Raw genomic sequence first — 19,785 nt, 5'->3', positions numbered from 1 at the left:
GGGAGAATGAGGGAGGGCCCTGGTGCAGCAGTTTTCATGGAGGTGGCTCGCAGGCATACTCCATTCTGACAGAATGAGGAGGCACTCTGCAAGAGTGTGGCGGAGAGGAAAGGGGCCCTATTAATAAAATGACTCCATAATGGGTAGTTCCCTGCAGCTTGGCAAAGGAAGACGGGCGGATTGATGGACGAGGCCAAGGCCTACTTCCTCAAGCATACTGAGCTCAACTGTGTGTGGACATGCCTCTGTGAGGCCCAACGTAAAGGCCAGACCCCACAACATACTGAAGTCCCATTCATATAGGAAGGAAGGACCGTATAAATGGTTTCCTGTTCTGTGTAAAAGGGTCAAAGTGGCAAAAAAATCATCTAAGCCTGGTTGCAAAAGCCATCTTGAGACGGCGGTTATGCTATATGAAAGCTTCAGACATTTTTTTATTTCAAATTATGCAGTATGCTCTGTAACACAGATGGCTGATTTGCAGGATGGAACCAGGCAGAATTGACCTTAATTGTAATCTTACCTCAAAGTAAGGTAAACAAGACTCCCTGGGTGAAGGTATTACATTTGTATAATGCATAATTGGTATTACTTAAGAGCACAGCAGACATAAAATAGTGTATGCCAGAAATGTGGGTTGTTTACAATAAAATGATGTATCTTTTATAACCGCTTTTGATGCTGGCTTGGGCAGGGCTAGAGATGAGCTAATAAAATACTGCTTTGCCACAACAGTGTTACGGTCTGCCCTAACAATATAGCAGCCTCCCGAAGGCATCACTCCATCATCCTTTCATTACATTTCTTTGTAACAGTACATTGATTAGAGTGGCCTCAGCATGACTGCCTTTTTAATTGTGTATTTGCCGATCTGAAAAGCCGCACAGAGCTCCGTGGCAGGGTCTGCACTAACCATTTCAACAATGCTCTGAGGCATTCTCTGACACACAAAGTTCATCGTTAGAATATACATCAGTTCGCATCACCATAGCGACCTCCTTGGATGCCGAGCAGGGGACCTCATAAATATGTAATCCTGACAGATTTGAGGAATTGTCTTCCTCAAGTGTTCCTCTCAAGCCATTTTGTTAATGTCAACATGAAGGAAAGTTACTGGAATAAGTGTTGACATTCAGCCCATGGTGTATATCATTAATAATTACATACACAAGAATTTCTGTCAGACGCATGCTGAAAAACACTCGAATCGCGCTTCTCTGTCGCTCTCATTTTTCGGTAATTAGGTATAAAAAATAGATGAATTGTGGACGAGAACGCTCTGAGCTCATTCCTCTCATGTTGCCATAGAGTTGGCTTCATTCATAGTGTAATATACAGTGCACCATATGGCAGTTGCAATTTTTCAGTCATTCGTCAATTATGCGATTGCCCATTAGCAATTAAAATTGCTGGGGCGTCCTTATGGCTCCCATTGTTTCCTCTCTCTGTCCAAACAATATAATAAAGAAATGTTACTTTGTTTATGAATCAGTATGCAAATTGTTATCAGTAGAAAAATGCTAGTTAGAAGTGGACGTAGCCACCATGACGTCAGCCATTGGTTTGTGGATTGCTGTTTTGAAGCCTTGAGTTTGACATTTTGCCCGTTGGCATCTTGGTTTTTTGCAACCAGAAGTGACACAAGATGGAGGAGTTAAGTGCAACCGAACGCTGAATAAGACTTTTTAAGCGACCAAAAAGGTTATAATCAACTTTCATGAACTAAAAACACACTGTTAAAATGTTTAAAGTTGTAAGATGAAAACACGGACAAGACAGTACAATGCCGTGGTAGCGGAACCCCTTTGAAAATGGCCATGCCAGCTTTTCCTCACCAAAATTAAGCGCATGTTTGTAGCATTATTTAGCCTCCTTCCCAACAAGCTAGTATGACATGGTTGGTACCAATAGATTCCTTAGGTTTTTCTAGTTTCATATGATGCCAGAATCTTCGCTCTAGCTCTGAGCCCGCTACAATCTAAAATTCGCAATTTGAGTTAATGTGTTAAAGAAATTAGTGGTGTTAAAACAAATTAGCATTAACGCGTTATTATCAAGTTAACTTTGACAGCCCTAGAAAATGAACATCATGCTGTATTGAAAAAGACTTGAAACTAGCGATTGAGACCATAAACTCATGTTTACAATGTTTACTGAGGTAATAAATCAAGTTAAAAGTAAGGTCATTTTCTCATAGACTTCTATACAATCAGACTTTTTTTTTGCAACCAGAGGAGTCGCCCCCTGCTGGCTGTTAGGAAGAATGTAAGTTTAAAGCACTTGGCTTCACTTTTCAGACCCCAGAGTTGTCAACTGTCACAAATGAAGAATCCAGTTTTGCTAGAAGAAACTATAAAACATTTTTTGCTGTAAGGAAAAATAAAGAGAAATGGGGTAGACAGAGCAGACAGCAGATAAGCACCTCTTCACTCTACATCACTGTGCTTTTTCTATCTGGGTGTGTGTGTGTTCAGTTTGCACTCTAGCCGCGCATTTTTATCACTTCCGCTGAGGGTTGCCACTCATCCATTATTCCTTTTGGGAAAGACAGAGGTTGTGTTCCAGATTAAACATAGCTGGCTCGGCCTCTGCTGAGGACCAGAACAAAAAAAAAATTGCTCGTCCATCTAGGCTCGCGTTTAAGAACAGTGTCCCTTTTGCCCCCTCGTGTAATTGCAAGAGCTTATAGGGAGCTAAAATTTTGCCCTCTGCTCCTCGTTACACCACCACTTGTAAAAGCGCTCAAGCGTGGATGCAGCACATTGCAGCTCAACGTTCCCAGACAATGATATAGATTTCCTCCACAAAAGAACAATTGAAAGGGTTGTCACAAATTTGTCCATTGTCACTGGGCCGCTATCATTTCTCTGTTAATTGCCATCATTGTAATAGAATATTAGATGCTCTACGCTGCGAAGGGAGTGTTGATGAAGGGGCAGTGCCAGCTGAGTTTTCTCCTTGACCGTCCGTGACCCAGATCTCTCATAATGGTAATGATGATGATGATAATAATGTGATACTTCATTGATCTCTGTAGGGATTTTTTTTTTTTACCCCCTTTGCCCCTCCACAGTGAGACCACAGTGATGCAGGTTCAGCTACAGACTACTGCCCTTAAGAAGGCAGGGAAGGATTCAGTCTCTTTGCTCAGAGACACTTAAGGAAAACGGATGCTTGCCAACAAGGGGGCTTAAAACTAGGTCCTCCAGTTCAACAGTGGTTTCTCTCTACTCAATATGTGATTTGACTGAGTATATCGGGACAGAAGTGGTTCAAAGTGGTTCTGTATTCATTGGGACTCTTGAGGTTTGGGTTGTGCCAGTAGAAAATCGTATTTATTAGATGCCCCCGGCGTTATTTTTTTATTATTATTATTTATAGCCAAGAAGCCCATATAAATGTTTTTAATAGATTCCTCTGATGTGGGATTCCACAAGCCATTTTATAAATATATATAACCATTTTTGAAATGGAGAAGTATCATAGAATATCCTCCTACTGCATGTCGGTCCATCTACATATTTAGCACTCGCTAGATCCCAGACAATTTCCATCTGTCTGGTTATTGCTTTTATATATCATGTTGAAGTCACATTTTGACTTGACAATGTAATGAGCATAATGTTAATCATAGGGCTGCCTCCTCTTAGTTGATTAGTCGACCGATCGGTCCTTTTGGTCTTAGTTGTTTTTTATGCTTTTTCATGCTGAATGACTTATTTCCAAGAAACTTATGAGCACATCTGTGGTAAACACAAGATTTAAAGTGGTGCTTTTGTGTGATTCTTTGTGGAGAAACTCAGTTTTACAGATCTGTCGATTAAATCGACTAATCCATTAGTCGACGACAAAATCATATGAGTGTTAGTCAACTTAGTCAGCCCTAGTTACTCAGATTGAGCAATTCTGCTCCTTGATTTATATTTAATTGTTCAACCTTGACAAGTGGGATTTTGTCTGTGCACTCTGATGTAAGTTAACGTCATAGGTGTGCAATACAAAATCCTTAGCTAAACTGAATTATGAATATCATTATTTCAGTTGGACCAATCCTTTCCCACGTTACCATTCTGGGGATGCATATTTCAAACAATTTCTGTAATCAATTATTGCCGACAATGACAATCAATAAAACTTAAAGGTGCTTTTGATAACATTCAGCCACTACATGACTCATTTTCCCTCTCCTGTTCCATTGCATTCACTTCACAACAAGTGGTTGCCAGGCACTAATCGTCAAACTCCGCCAAAAGCCAGTTTTTTTTCAGACTATTTGGCAGCTTGATCGCTGATCACACAGAGATAGTACGTGATACCAACGTGGTTATACTATTGACTCCCAAGCCTTGTTAGAAGCGGGAACTAAACGGCAGATATCTTCCACAGATATAAACAGAACATGAATTATTGTCCCACTCCCATATGTCGCTGTTCAACTGTTTTACTTTTGTACTATTCTCAAACCACAGTTAATTTTCTGACCTTTTACACTACATGTCCTTCACTTTCTATGTTGTCAGTTGATGTATTTGTGATCAACTGGATGATCAGCGTTGATTAATTGATTATTGATAATGACATTCCTATGCCATGCCAAATGTGAATATCTCACAACAGCACAATTTGTGTATCATTATACATAGTTAGTATTTGTCTGAAAGTAATTCGGTACCACAGTGATATAGTTGGAATGAAAAGCTATTTTTTCTCCTTGAGTTATTCATACCAGGATTTGTTTAAGCTCAATTGGCCACATATTGACAAAAGTTGTTTGTAAGCTTTTCAAAAGGATCTGCTCTTTTGAGCTTCACCTGTTGAGTCCATGCAAATAGCACAGACTGTGCCTTGGTGTTGGCAGCATGAGCACAAATCCCAGTAATCCTTGACACCAAAACTGACACCAAAATTGCCTGGTAACTACACACACACAGTGTGATTCTTTCCACTTGAGTAAAAGTGAAGTTCACACAGCAAGTATAATGGATGAAGAGGCAAGAAAGAAACCTCTGTGCACCCACTACAAAACCAGCACAAAGCCCTGGGTGCCAGCACACAAACAGAGCCCAGAGCCTGAACAACCAGTCCCAGGTCACTGTCTGTGTCTCAGGTCTCCGTTCCTGTGGCATCAGATATGATCTATATCAGTGTCACCCCCAAATTGCAGGAAAGCTCCTGTGCTAGCCTTCAGCCGTGAGCTGAATGTAAATGTGCATTTGACACCTTTCTAAATCGCTGTCATAATTCATTTCCAGAGCTCTTAAATCTCTCCCTGTCACCTGGCACCTCCGCTGTTTTCCTGTCCAAAAGCAGAGCACATTAGCCTTTATTGATGCCTTTGTCCTTTGATACATAATTCATCATTCAGCAACTCTTTTTTTTGAATGATCATGTATTTTTCGGAGGTTGTTCAAACATATGGATTGATACCGACAAAGAGGTTGCACCTGGTATGGAGTTAGGTCTCATGCTGTATGACAGGAACAGGAAAAGTCGTTTTTTCATAGCGTGATATAGAGCTTCACTGTCACATTGCTTCTACTATAAGTTGACTGACCACAGGCACCTTTTTACACTTGAATCTATCAATGTTACCTTTTAAAGCTCACTAGCTGTGATCAAACTCCTCCTAAATCAGGTAACATGTGGCTTGCGGCACAAACACAAGAGGTATAATGTGCAGAGGTTTATGCAGGGTCATAGGGTTCATCTTGAGTCATCTAACGTATGCAACTGAGCTTCATTACTTTTAGATGTAGTCACACTGTACACCACAAACAACCTTATATGCTGTATAGTCAATGAGTCATTATACAAACGTTTACACAAATTGTTAATTGTAAATTATGGTCTCATTTAGAGTCAAATAGACCATAAAGCAGGGTATGCTTTAGGGCGTGGATACCTTGTGATTGACAGGTTGCTACCACAGAGTTGTCCGGTCTGGGAGTTGTCCGTGTTTTCGTCTTAGAACTTTAACCCTTTCACAGTGTGATTTCAGTTCATGAAAGTTAATTATAACCTTTTTGGTTGCCTAAAAATGTCTTATTCAGCGTTTCGGTTGCACTTAGCTCCAACCCCTCGTGTCACTTCTGGTTGCAAAAAAACAAGATGGCGAACCAAACTCGAGGCTTCAAAAAGGCAGTCCACAAACCAATGGGTGACATCCCGGTGACTGCGTCCATTTCTACTGTCTTTGGCTGCAGCGCCAATGTTGAAGGCTGCATCTAATCTGCTATACTGTACTTATACAGTGTATATACATTTTATATAAAACTATCTTATGTAATAGTATGTCTAAAACTCCATTCCCCTCAAACTCTTTCGCTTTCTTACCAACCAACCCACCCACTTCCACAGAGTTCACTGCCTGCCATTACTGAAAAGTTTAAATTGGTACTGCCACTACCACTTTTACTGCCAGTGTCACTTTTACTACTACTACTACTACAACTACTACTACTACTTCTGTCATTACTACTATTGTTATGTGAGGACAGCACTGCTATCATTATTGTTTTTTACTTTTTATATTTTCTTGTTTTAGACAGATTTTTGATATTTGTATTTTTCTCACCTTGTAGAAAAGTAAGATTACAAAATAAGAGCATTATTACTAGAGGTTTTCTCGATCTGGATCGACATATTGATTCAATGATCAACGATCCAATATCATCGATATAACGTGAAAACCTTGATACATAACATCTTTAAGATACGCCTTTATTTTGAAAATCCCATCACACGTCTATGTCACCGTTTCCATCCAAGCACAACGGCTTCCTACAGAGCCCAGTAATACAAATTGTCAAATCATATTCGAGTTGCTTTTTGTGAGTATAAATGTTAAATAGGCATATCATATTGTCTCATATCGATCGCAGGCCCTTGAATTGAATCAAATCTAAATTGTATCGTGGCAGCAAATGTCTTATCGTTGTCCAAAGAATTGTTATAATATTGTATCGTGATGAAACTTGTGATTTTACACCCCTTATTATTACACGACTTTCATTTAATGGATATACAATATTAGCTAATACCTCAAAATCAAATTGACATTCAAAGAACGGGATCAAAACAAAAGGGGGGCACTGGTATTGAATCAGCTCCTTCTGAATAAATGTGAAAATGCTGGTAAGCCAACAATTCACACACCTAATATAGTCCTGTCAGGCCTTTTTTTAAAAGAGGAGGTTATTTGGTTCAGATGTGTTTGCCGCAACCAGGTTTAGTTAAAGAGCTGCCCGGCCTTCTCGCCCCCCGACTGTCTTCCAGCAGCCCTCTCTTTTTTAAGTGGTCATGGACTGTTCCAGTGCATATACCACAGTGAAATGGACTTTTGCTCTTTTCTTCATTGTCACAAAAGGCCAGGCACTTCGCTGGAGTTCCCATTCCCCTTTTACATAGTGATAAGACAGCCATTATCCTTTGAACCTTTCTTTTCAGCGAGCCAGGAGAAAAGGAAGAGTGAAAGAGAAGGAGGAGGAGGACAGAGAAAGATTTCTTCCCTGAGGTGAGCCTGGCCTCACCTCTGTGTGGCGGGCTTTTTTGTGAGCAGTGAAGAGGTCCTTAACCTTCTATCAGATGGAGGCACACAGTTGTGTTCTGCTTGAATAACTACATTGAAAAGCCCTGAAGCACGGGAGATGGTTCTATAGACTCTGCAAGTGGCAGAGAGGGAGAGAGAGACTGAGAGTGTGAGGGAGAGAGCGGTAGACTGTATTGTATGACCTGCTGGAGTGTGACTCTCACATGATGTGCACATTCTTTGTTAAAGTGCCCATCAGTGCTTCACTGTGAATCTGTGTTCTTTGTTGTATGGGTCTCGCTGACAGGATGGTCCTCCTCTAATAATGTCACAACAACACAGTTCACACATTTATATAATACACTTCCTTTAATAGACCTCACTTCATTTTACAAAGTAGCAGCCTCTCTGCTCTCAGGCAGTAAATGGCTTTACAGTAGCAATACTATCAATATCAGAGAGCACATATTTGAATGCCATGTTGCATGAAGGGCTCATCGCGGCTGATGGCTGATGATACCGTGGGTTGTTTTGTCAGATTTCATGCGCTCACTTATCTGCCTTTATAGCACAACAAATTATTGATTATAGTAACAAAAATGTATTGCATACTAGTACAGAGGTCATGAATAGTGTTATGTTGTGTCTATTATTTGTGGGTATCATTTTACATTTTGATGAGTTTCATGTCCCCACTGTATCACAGAGTAGACTTAGAGAATTGTTCCTTATCAATCTCTGTGTCGACAGTTGTATTTCAAGAAAGCAACTCCATTTCTTTGAGTCTTTAAAGACGACTTGTTGTGCTTATTTTAAAGTGCATACTTGTATTTTTGAGTTTCTACTAGAACATGTTGACATGATCTAGGCCTTGATCACACGGAGATGTATCGCTAGAAACACGTAGCCCGCAAAACCGTTATTATCCTATGATACGGCGCGCCAGTCGCGTGTTTCTCTCTTGCGCCGCGTGTCGCATTTTTCTAGCGGTTTTTAGACGTGCAGAAAAATATTCTCAATATGTCAAACTTGGCCCATGCAGCCAATCAAATCGAGCAAGAGGCGGGCTTTACTACTTTACCACTTCCTTCCTCCTGTTTAGATGCCGGCAGATGTGGCTAGTTAGCTGTTGGACTGTGTGAGAGCTACGGAGTATGCAAGAGAGAAGTGGAGATTCACATCTTATGTTCCCATGTTCTACTAGAACATGTTTACATGCTTTAATGTTCAAAAACACGCCTTATTTTTGTCATACCGGCATGCAGGAACTCTTTTTACCTCCTGCCCCGCCCCCAAAAAGCCCAGTTTGCTCTGATTGGTCTGCTGGCCCACTCTGTTGTGATTGGTCAACCGAACCAAACTCTTCGGACTCTGCTCCAGCTCTGCTAACTAGCTTTCTTTGAGGGCGTGCCAAACTAGCCTCTAGGCAGGTATTATGCAGATGTGTTACTTGGTGACATCCCCACGTTACGGAAGAAATGGCAGAACTTCAAACAAGGCGTTTCAGGCCGTTCAGGAGCAGTGTTTCTGTGGGGGAGAGTAACTTACTTTGGCGTGGATTTTGGACTTTGCAAACCTTTTACATGCACAAAAAAACTATATAACACACTAAAGGAAAGGGGAAAGGCACGAAAGCATAATAGGTCCTCTTTAAGAAAACAGAATATTCTCCGCCGGCCAATTTTGTCTGCACATCTATCGTTGCATGGCGTTGCAACTCTTTTGGCTGTTTCAGTATTCCTGATATTAGATGACAGAAGTCAAAAGCTATAAATTGCTGTCTCCCATGTAAATGATCACAGGCTGTCAGCCACACTTGTCAAATTAAACGTTTTACCATAGTTGGTAAACATGCCATTCCATCTTCTGCTCTGCCGTGGAGCTTTCACGCTGTCAGAAGTGCAGACATTATAAAGTGGTTCTGGTTTTAGGAGCCAGAAAAATAAAAAAAAGATTTCTCACATTTAATTCCAAGACAGTGTAATTATCTGCCTAGGTACTTAACGTAACAATGGGATTACTGTAGTGTAGAAAAAAACAATCCAGAAGTTACTCTGTGTTCTTCAAACTCAGGCAATGAAATTACAACCCACTGCACTCCAAACTCCAGTTATCCCACTTCCTCTCGCTCTAATGCGATTTTCATTAGATTGCCTGGCATGAGACAAAAAGGTTAGCTTACATGACATTATAAATGTCTGTTTATAAAACTGTTGCTGCAGGTGATATTGCTTGGCTGTTGTTTATTTGTACACCACTTTTATGTTTTCCCACCATGCAGTCATCAGATAGCACATTTGTCAGAGACGCAGCAAACTTCTATTATTTGTGCTGCATGTTTTGTGTGTTGTTTCAACAGAGGAAACAGTTTGGGGAAATTAATGACTTTGTTAGTGTTTGTATAGAAGCTACAGTTGTAACGCAAGTGAATTTATACTCACAATTAACAATTAATTTATATTTGGGCTTCTGATTTTTACTATTTACCCTTAGAGACCCACACATACATTGTCTTTTTTAGGGGGGTTACTGGAGGTCTTTAGGAGGAGATAGCAGATCAGCACTATATGTCACATAGCAGTGGTGTACATCATCTGAAAGCTGGGAAATATTAATTTGAGATGCAGCTCAGCACTGAGTGTCAAGTTGTTCTAGTCATAAATCAGAAATTCTAATGCTCATTTATGTTTAATGAGTTGTTGCAGCAATTTTTGGGGATTGATACTATTGTTACCACTCGAAAATGGATCAAAATGATCATTAATCCCTTCAAAGTACCACATTACGACACAAAGACCTTGAGGAAAACCATAGAAAAAGCCATCCTGTGATTTGGTATCAAAAACTTGACATTTTGAGATTTCTACAAGAATTGCATTTTTCAGCGATTTGATGGTGAGCAGAAACCCCCTTATTGTAAATATACCTAGGAAAGCCATTCATCCTCTGAATGCCCTATAGGTCTCTAGTTTGTGGCTGTAAAGTTTCATGAGGCTGTGATTATCCTAGAGGTCACAACAGTTAATTTCATACAGTAAGGTCAAATTTCAAAATTTATATGAAATGGTTACTATGGGGACTGACATCATCACATATGAATACGGCTCATTGGATCCACAAGAGTCTCAGCTTTACAGTGATACCCAATTTATGCAATTCCAAGACTGTTTAGGGACCCCGGTATGCAAAACTATTCAAACACACCATTTTTAGAAAAGGCGAAAATAACTAAAAACTGCATGGTGTTTGCCCCAAACCTCATGGGATTATCATAAAGTGGTTATGTTTGTAAAGGATATCTTTAGGTGAGAGGTCAAGGGACCCGTGTGAATATGGCCATGCCAAATCTTTTGTAAGTAATTTAGTAGCCTAAATTTGGAGCGTTATTTAGCCTCCTTCCTGACAAGATAACATGGTTGGTCCATTGGTACCAACCATATCATAGTATCTATGGATCAACCATGTTAGCTTGTTGATTCCTCAGGTTGTTTAGTTTGATATGATGCCAACCTATCTTCCTTGAGTTGAGTTGAGCGCCCTAAAGCCTCTTAAAGACAGTAATGTCGGGTGGGACTTCGGAGGGTTAAACGTCACATAGACTGCTAGAGATCGTACACACTGGACCTTTTAAATGATGCTTTAGTTTAAATGTTTATTCAAGGTCATTGATGGTGCTTTTCCTGTCCTACTGCAAATATTTCTGCAGTGTAGGATTTTATAAGCCCCACCTCTATGCCGGCATCCACCTGTAGGCTCTGTAGGTGCTGAGTTCTGTGCACTCTTGCAAGGAGTAACAATACTCTGTCCATATAATAATGGGTGAAATCTCAATATACCTCGCATACAGGCTACTTAAAATCCATATGACTTTTGCTGACTATATTTGGCAATATTTCCGGGAGGTGCAAATAAAGTGCCTTGGAGTCACATGTGGCCCTGCGAGCCGTGCAGTGAGTAACCAAGCTCCACAAGCTGCGCCAACGTCTTGTGTGCCAAATGTGTGGCAAGAGGGTGGCATGAACGGTGTGCCAGCGCTAGTCTGCCTGGCTGCCAGGCACTTCTCTTTATCCAATCAGACAGTTCGGCTTGAGTGAGACCCCTATTCTTGTCTCTTCCCATCTCCTCCCGAAGCTTTGTCACCCTCCCGTGAAAACGCACGCTTGTGCGCACATCTTTCCCCCCCTCTCTCCTGCACAGCATCAAGCCTCCTCGGTACACCGTTACACTTACCTAGAGACCATAACCAGAGAGTGAATGGTGCAGAGTGTTCCCTCTTTGTTTTCTGTCTGCTGCTGTCTTCCCCTGCTGTTTTTTTTTGTTTTTTTCTCCCAAGACAAAATCACAGGCTAAATGAGCACGCCTCACTCAGTTTTTTAAGCATTTCTTCAGAGTTATATAGAAAGCAGAGTGTGTCTAGAGATCCGTTTTTCAGGGATGTGTGAAGGGGGGGGGGGGGGTAGCTGTCTGTCTGTGTGTGGCTTTATTGGACATGATGAGGGATGATATTATGGTGGATGCTGCTGCCGCCGCGGCTGCAAGATGAGGAGAGGATCCCATTTGTCTCACGCTCGCTTAGTGTAATGTGTCTATCTGTCACTCTCCCCCAAGACCGGACATCGGTGTTCATCAAAAATAAACATATTGTCCACACAGTTCTCCGTTTTTTCTCACTGCTTGTCATTATTGTTAATTTTCTCTCTTATTGCCACTTTTCACTTCCATCTTTGCCACCATATATAACATCTTTATATATATACATAATGCATTCCTGTTTACACCTCTGTGTACATATATTACTTCTCATCATGCATATACATACTACATCATCTTTATATTTAGTTTTCCCTTCTGAAATACTGTCTTCCACACAATTACAAATTTACATTTTATATTTACTTATGTTTATTTTTATTTTAACTGCACTATTTTATGCCATAGATTATCATTTTACTTTTACTCGTGTGATTTCGCCTTTTATATATACATATTTTATGAGCATTGTTGAAAGAACCAAAGATTTTCATTGCAAATGACTGCTTTGCTGGAATTGACAAATGACAAGAATCTTGAACCTTGAAAAACCGACGCTAAAATCCCTATTTCATCAAAATGTACGAGACAGGAAAGAGAACTGGTAACCTGACAATAATCCTGTGACCGCGGAGTGATTATGTAGGAGAGAGGTGCTTAGAAAAGAAATAAGTGTAAAGCGGCGAGAATATATATTCTAAGAATAATTACAGTGAGAAGAATGAGATGTGATTCAATGGGGAGAAGGTGATGCGAGGTACTTGCTGAAAAGATTAAGCTAATGTCGATGCTTTTTTCTTATGTCTTCCAGGTTGACGACGCCATGCTTATGTTTGATAAGACCACTAACAGACATAGAGGTAAGTGCACGCCGTCCGTTCTCCTTTCTCCCATTTATTTATTTTTTTGCTCTGTCTTTCTGAAAGGTGAGAAAATAGTCATTCGATGTCCTTTCCCCATGAGATAACACAGAACAGTTCCAATCTTACATGATATTAGGTGTACCATCTGCTCAACAATGGGAGCGTGTCAAAGTAATCAATAAGCTGGTACGGCGTTTAGAATGTTTGAGCGCGTGCGCCTGCGATGGCGCCGGTGTGAGTGTTTCAGAGAAGGTGCTTAAAGGGTGTAAAGATTGCGAGAGATGGTGGGCGCTGTGCAGTCAGATAACAGCATCAGATAAGGCCCGGGGAGAAGCACTGACTTTATCGCTATCTCTCATCGGCTCCTTATCTGAGATGAGGGGACGTTTCTCTCTCATGCAGAGGACTTTCCAAAGACAGGTTTCCTCCCATGCGCCACAATGCGGTGGTGGTGGCGGTGGTTGTGGTGGTGGCGGTGTGTGTTTAAGCCAAGCTTACAGGCCTGACTTAAACCGCCGGTAAGCACATATAGGGCTGTCACTCACCCGGAGCTTTGGTGCGACGGCTGTTATTGGCTATGAATCCTCACATAGGCACGTTAAAGGAACTTTTTAGGAGACAGACTGTCCCCGGCTGTGTGCATGTATCACTGTGTGCGCGAGTACTCGACAGGCACTGACAGGTATTTCCGCGAGAGAAAGGAGCCAGACTCTTCTCTGTTTGTCACACCGCGTCAGCTCACTTGTAGGCAGAGCTGGCATCTCAGTGAACCGGGCTGTTTTGCCATATAGATGTTGTTTGCAGTGAGCGACTCATCCTCTCTCTCAACCTGTATAAATGTTTAAGTGCTCGGATCGAAGGCTGTTTTTTTTCCCTGCAAACTCTCACTTTCCTTTTTCCTACTGTATCTACCCGGCGCGTGCACGTACGCCGCGCAGGCGAACTCTTTGAGTCTGGTAAACAGTTTCTAAGTGTGGAACATGTGAACTGTAGTGGAAGTGATCTATGGCTTTGAGGGGATTTTGATCTGTAGTGACAGAACCCAGTGTGAGGTCTGCTTTGAGACGAAGGCTTTTCTCTCTCTCTCTCTCTCTCTCTCTTATTTTCTCCCTCTCTCTCCTGTCTGCTGCACCGCCAGCCCTCTGTGAAAGGGGATGGGCGCCACGCTCGGGGAGTGTGTCAGGCGTTTGCCTTTGGGCAGCAAAATGCCCTTCAAATGAAGACAATGATGGAGAAACAGCCTCCTTGGCAATTTTTCTGATGACAGCGGACGTATTTATATCGAGTGTGACACCGAGGCAGGAGGCAGGTGCGGCGCTCTCTGCCGTTTCTTCCAACTAGCATTTTGATATTTTGTTCCCGTAGGAATTTGAAACAGTGGATATTTTCATCTTAGAAACACAACAGGTCTTCCAGATGAATTGCATAGACTATCACAGAGCCATAAGAGAAATTGAATAATTGATCAGAGCCATTGGTGTGATTGTGTAATATTAATGGCTCAGCTGCCCCGTGACCACAAAAGGAAAAGACATTGAATATATTATCAGTGAAACCAGTGCCTGGGCCCATTTTACAGTTCCAGTAATGGGCATCTGGCAGCCCGGCAGTCCAAATCAATTTCCCACCTGTGTTCATTTTTATCTTTGAGATTGATTCATGAAAAAATAATTCTGGATTTCTTTTTTTTTTTTATGCAGCACTGAAAGAGATAAAAATAACACATTCTTTATTTAACAATCCAAACGTTACACAATGCAATTCTGCTAAAAAGCCACGGTGCCTATTCCATGATTGCACGTTCTGAAAATAATTGTTCACTTAGTGCCTCTAATACTTTGCAAAGCACCGCAGGCAAGAGCATGTTTCTAACAACTAATTCCATTCTTCCCCTTTTTTTAATCTGGAATGCTTTCATACCTGCAACACAGACACACTTTACTTTACAAGTGTGGTGTCCAGTTTACATATGCAGTTACTTTGCAACAACATTTTAAATCTGCTCTGATCCAAACCCTGAAGCACAACACCAGCCTAACACTCCAAGTAAGGTTGTCAAACGTATCGATACTTTGATACCTTTTCGATACCACGTGTTTAAAACTATACAATCTCCATTACTTTTGATACTAACGAATGTATAATTAACGAAGCTATTAAAAAAAAAAAAACAGATCGACAATCAGATTTTCAATCCAAGGCTGCACAGATGAAACAACGTTTAAGAAAATCTACTGGTCCTCTACCTGTGGCTGTTACGGCATTCTCTCCAGCAACAAACGCACCTCGTGACTGGAGCAAGCCCCCAGGAAGAGCGCCAGTCGTTGATCCCAGTTTTCGTAGTGGCCAAACAGCGGCGCTACAACTTCCGTGTCCGTCATGTGATGCCATTAGGGCCCAAAAATACTTTTTCCCATAGACTTAAATTGGGAGAGAGACGTGTGTACCTCAGCGGATAATTTTTTTTTTTGAGGTGAATAAACTTCCCAGTACGAACACTTGAATATTCCTTATTTAAATCTTTGCCCTAAAAGTTGAAAAAATGCACTAATAGCCGTATCCAGAGGTATTTCCCTTCCTCCGTTCATGTGAATGAGACCCAGACCGAGGCTGGAGCGAGGGCTGGGAGACGGAGTTAGCAATCCTTGACGACAGCGTGACAGCTGTGACCCCGTGACCGAGTGTGCCTGCTCCATGGGCCCAATGGATGCGGAAGATCCGGGTACTTTTCCAGTTGGAAGTCGAGCCATTTTGGCATCATGCGCCACAGAGCAACTTTCATAGGAATGAACGGGGCCCCGCCTCCAATGCTGTATCCAGTTCTCTTAATACATCCATGGACTGGAGGCAGAGGCACAAACAGGTAGATGTCAGAATGAATCGTGATTAAATATGTTAATCGAATGACAGCCCGTTGACAGCATCGGTCTGACGGATAAGCCTCTGAGGGCAACGGGCTATATTTCTGGGGTTCCGGTGTAGCCAACGGATATCCAGGTCAAGACATCCTTTTCCGCGCGCTGCTCATTGTTTACAGTATGATTAGCCACTTGAGATTGTTGCGTGACGACATGTACGTCCGAAATGTTTCGCAAGTAGCCAGTTTGCAAGCTAATTTTAAACCAAGAAAAAGCTAAATCTTTGTCATATGATAGCCGGGGGGTTCCAAGATTGCATTTTGTGCATTTCAGGCAATGCGTTCCGCTTCTTTTGCGCTCCACACGGACTGTTTACGTACATTCAACCAAAGCCTCCTCGAACGTGATTGTTCAGTACTACTCGGACTACAAACGGACACAAGAAATGCTTCCGCTACCAAAACCTTGTCCCCTTTGCCTACAGATTCTACATGAGAATGCATAATCTGTTAGATTAGGTTAAAAGAGATCAGTGATGCTGTTTTGCCCTCACTGTTCTCCGTGAAGTTTGCTGGAAGTGATGTAGTGTAGGCCCCGGTGCGTTTTATGAGCACTGCAACAGACTCCATTTAAAAAATAGCCTTTTAAATGCTAAATGCTAATGTTGTTTTTAATGAAAGCTCAACTCCTGGCATTTTGCTCCTGGTGTTATTCACCGCTGGTTTGGAAGAAGGTACCAGCACTGTGTGCAGGTTTTTGTTTTTTTTCCTTTTGGCCGTGGTGTTGAAAGACGTATTGAGTATCGTTTTATTATACTAGTGTTGTATCGAAGTTTAAAATTCTGGTACTGGACAACTTTAAAGTCTTTTGCTGAGGCAAAACAAGAAGAAAGGAAACAAATGTCCTTGAAGTCAGTAAGAGTTTCTATATTTACTTGAGCTTTTGTGTGGTAAAAATACTACTTTTGTTTCCACAAGCAAATTATATATGCTGTAGAGAAGAGACTACATACTTACAGTACATTATGGAGGTGTGTACAAAGTAAAATGATTCCTTCAACAAAAGAAAGGACTGGGTGTCCGAGGTAAAATTCCCAGCAGTTGAATGTGATCTCTTGTTAGGCCTGCTGTGGCACACAATGACTTCACATCACCTCATTTGAATGTTATCTCTTTTTCACATTAAGCTTTTTTCACATAGAGGCTGTATTGTGTATTACTATAATGCATTGTATTTTGTTTGGAAGAGTTTATTGTGTATGAGATGCATGATCGACACTTGATTGTAAGTGTGTTTTCTTTGGGGCCGTGGTGAATTGGATAGAGGACAAACGTCACACTCCACTAGTAGCAGCATTGTCCTTCAGACGGTCCCTGCGAGGCTGGCGAAACGACAGCCAGAGGAGACATTCTCTACCCTTCTCGTTTCGCTCTGTACTTTATTTTTTTTTACTCTCTATCTCGCCCAGTCATTCAGTCTTATTCTTTCTTCCTTTTCATTTACACAGTCTCACTATTTCTGTCCCCATACCATCTCCCCCACCCTGCCTGTCTTCGCCATCTCTCCAATTCGCTCGTCTTTCTCTCCCTGTCTCTCCTGCTAGAGGACACTCGCTGTAAGCAAAGCTCCTCACAAAGGCGCACGCTGCACACCATCTCCTTGGCATTTAAAGGACTAGAATACGGCCAATTGTGTTGGAAATTGAACTCTCTAAAGCCTCCCTTCCCACTGCAGCGGTTCATTGTGGGTGAGTTCAGTGTCTTTGGTGAGCAGCTTGGGCTGTCCAGAGGTTGATGCCAGAGGGCGCCTATTGTTCCATGTTCTACTGCAGTGTCCCCGCCACACCGCCTCCCTTCAACCTTCCCTTCCTCTCCTGACACTCATTTTGTGACAGAAAAGAGGAGATCAGGAATGTGTGTAATTGTATTTTGTAGTTATTCTTTTAGTTCTGGTTGGTTTATTCAGCAGTGCAGGGGGTCCATGTGTGGGCCATGAGCCAGAGATGGGGACTTGGACTTGGGACTTGGACTCAAGTAGGGATGTGACGGTGAGGAAAATTTCCCACCGGTTGATAAACTTGTGACAACGCCGGTTTTACCGATTACACCGGACATTTTACAAGAAAATATGACGGTTAATATGTGTAGCGCACTTACTTTGATCTTTACCATTGGATGGCGGTGTGTCTGGCCTCTCCGGTAGAGCTTTCACTGCGGGTCCGCAGGGATCTACCTGGCGCCGTTGCGCCGCGCACACCGGCTGTGACCGTTCCGTCCGTCTTGCAGTGATTAACGCTACCTCATCAACGTTATGGTTCTCTATATATAGTTATAGCATTAGGTTTAAATCTGAAATATTGCCAAATAGGCGCGTTTGCTTTTCGCTTCGACACCAAATCCTCCGCCATCTCTCGGTCTGTCAACTCTCCCTCGTCCCATGTGTGTGAAATATGACACCTGCTACTCTGAGCTGAGACTGTATAGAGCAGACACATTCACTATCAGTTTGTAGCGTCCGTCATCCGACTATCTATTGATAACGTGCCGCCGATACGCCAAAATTAACTAAATGGGTTTTATTTCTGTAAAAACAGCAAAACCACGGTGGGCCAACCACCGTTTAACACCGGTAACACTGACCACCGCGATAAGCCTAACTAACGTTATACATGTGAACGTAGCAGTGTAGTGTGTGTACAGTTTAGGCTGTTAATAAATGCTAGAACTCCCAAGACAAGTTCCCGTGTCTTGTGTGTCACCTGCTGATTAAAGTGAAGGGGGTCACCCCCAAAGTTAGCTACAACAACAGCTCAGGTTCGCTTAAGGTGGGCTGACCTTTAGGAGCAAAATACAGTTATTTACTGTAAAGGTCCATTGTGTAGGATCTGGCGGTGAGATGAGGAGATTACAACCAACTGAAGCCTCTCCCGTGTGCCAAGCGTGTTGGAGTGCTACGGTGGCCAACGCAAAAAATGCGAATGGCCCTCTCTAGAGCTATATGGAGCAGAGCCAGTGCGTGTGAGTGTGTGTGTGTATGTGAGTGATGAAGCAAGAGAGAGAGAGCAGCGACGTCAGGAGCGAGTAACGTTGTCGACTCCGGCCAAAGCAGGAAAAGTTAACAGTGTTTGGTTTGTCTGTTCTGGGCTACCGTAGAAACATGGCGGACTCCGTGGAGAGGGGACCCGTTCACTATGTAGACATAAACGGCTCATTCTAAAGTAACTAAAAAACAATGACCGTGTGTTTTTTTTCATATTGCAATCATAGAAATAGAACAGACATTGTACTGTTTTCCATGGCCTTTTGACCGGTACAAAAGAAAATGGCGATTGTTGTTAGTTGTTATGGTGACAACGCTTCTAAGTTGGGCCGTAAAGTGTGGTCGCAGCTCGCCAGGCAGAGAGCGGACGCAGCTCCAGAGACGGATGGCTGGCTAGTTAGCGAGGTAGCGGTAGCGGTAGCTTGTCCTTCTCTGGAGCAGTGGGGAGTGAGGCGGAGGGTAGGGATGGGCGATACCAAATTTTTCTAATTCAATACGATACCAATACTTTTTGTTACAATTTTACCAATACTGATCATTTCTTAAATGGGTGTGTGATTTTTTACAATCATGAATCATGATTACACTCAGTCAAGCCACATGACACATACCAGCCATTAATAACACATTTACAAAAGCAAAATGTGAGTACAATTAAATAAAAATGTTTGTGCCACTAAGTGTAAAAAAAAAATAGTCCAATATTTTACAGAGATACTATGAATAAAATGTATTAGCCTCCTTATAACTTCCAGGATGTGTTGTTTTTAAATATTTGAAGAGGCTACTTGTGTTGCTGTGTGGCTCTATATAGTCATGGATAGTGCGTCTTGCTGTATTTTTATCTACAGGTGACAAGTAGCACCACGCCACGCTGCGTTGCATTTCTGCCGTTCTCTCAGATTTGATGTGGAAGTGTGCGACAGTGCACCGCTGTGCGCTAGGTTCTGATGTCACATGGTTTTCA

General features: G+C 42.0%; 1 protein-coding gene across 14 annotated transcripts in view; it reads left to right on the top strand.

Annotated features, from left to right (window-relative positions):
* LOC141753162 (RNA-binding protein Musashi homolog 2) overlaps positions 1 to 19,785 on the top strand; it is a 333,482-nt gene that overhangs the window by 171,287 nt on the left and 142,410 nt on the right. For all 14 annotated transcript variants that reach the window (XM_074611562.1, XM_074611557.1, XM_074611560.1 and 11 more), the window contains one exon: positions 12,870 to 12,918. In XM_074611562.1, the coding sequence (XP_074467663.1) occupies positions 12,870 to 12,918 (49 nt within the window). The remainder of the gene's footprint in view (positions 1 to 12,869; positions 12,919 to 19,785) is intronic.

This window comes from Sebastes fasciatus, chromosome 16 (genome assembly GCF_043250625.1).
Source record: "Sebastes fasciatus isolate fSebFas1 chromosome 16, fSebFas1.pri, whole genome shotgun sequence".
NCBI classification, from domain to species: Eukaryota; Metazoa; Chordata; class Actinopteri; order Perciformes; family Sebastidae; genus Sebastes; species Sebastes fasciatus.
The sequence above is the reverse complement of the archived record's forward strand: the minus strand, read 5'-3'. Positions and strand labels throughout refer to the sequence as shown.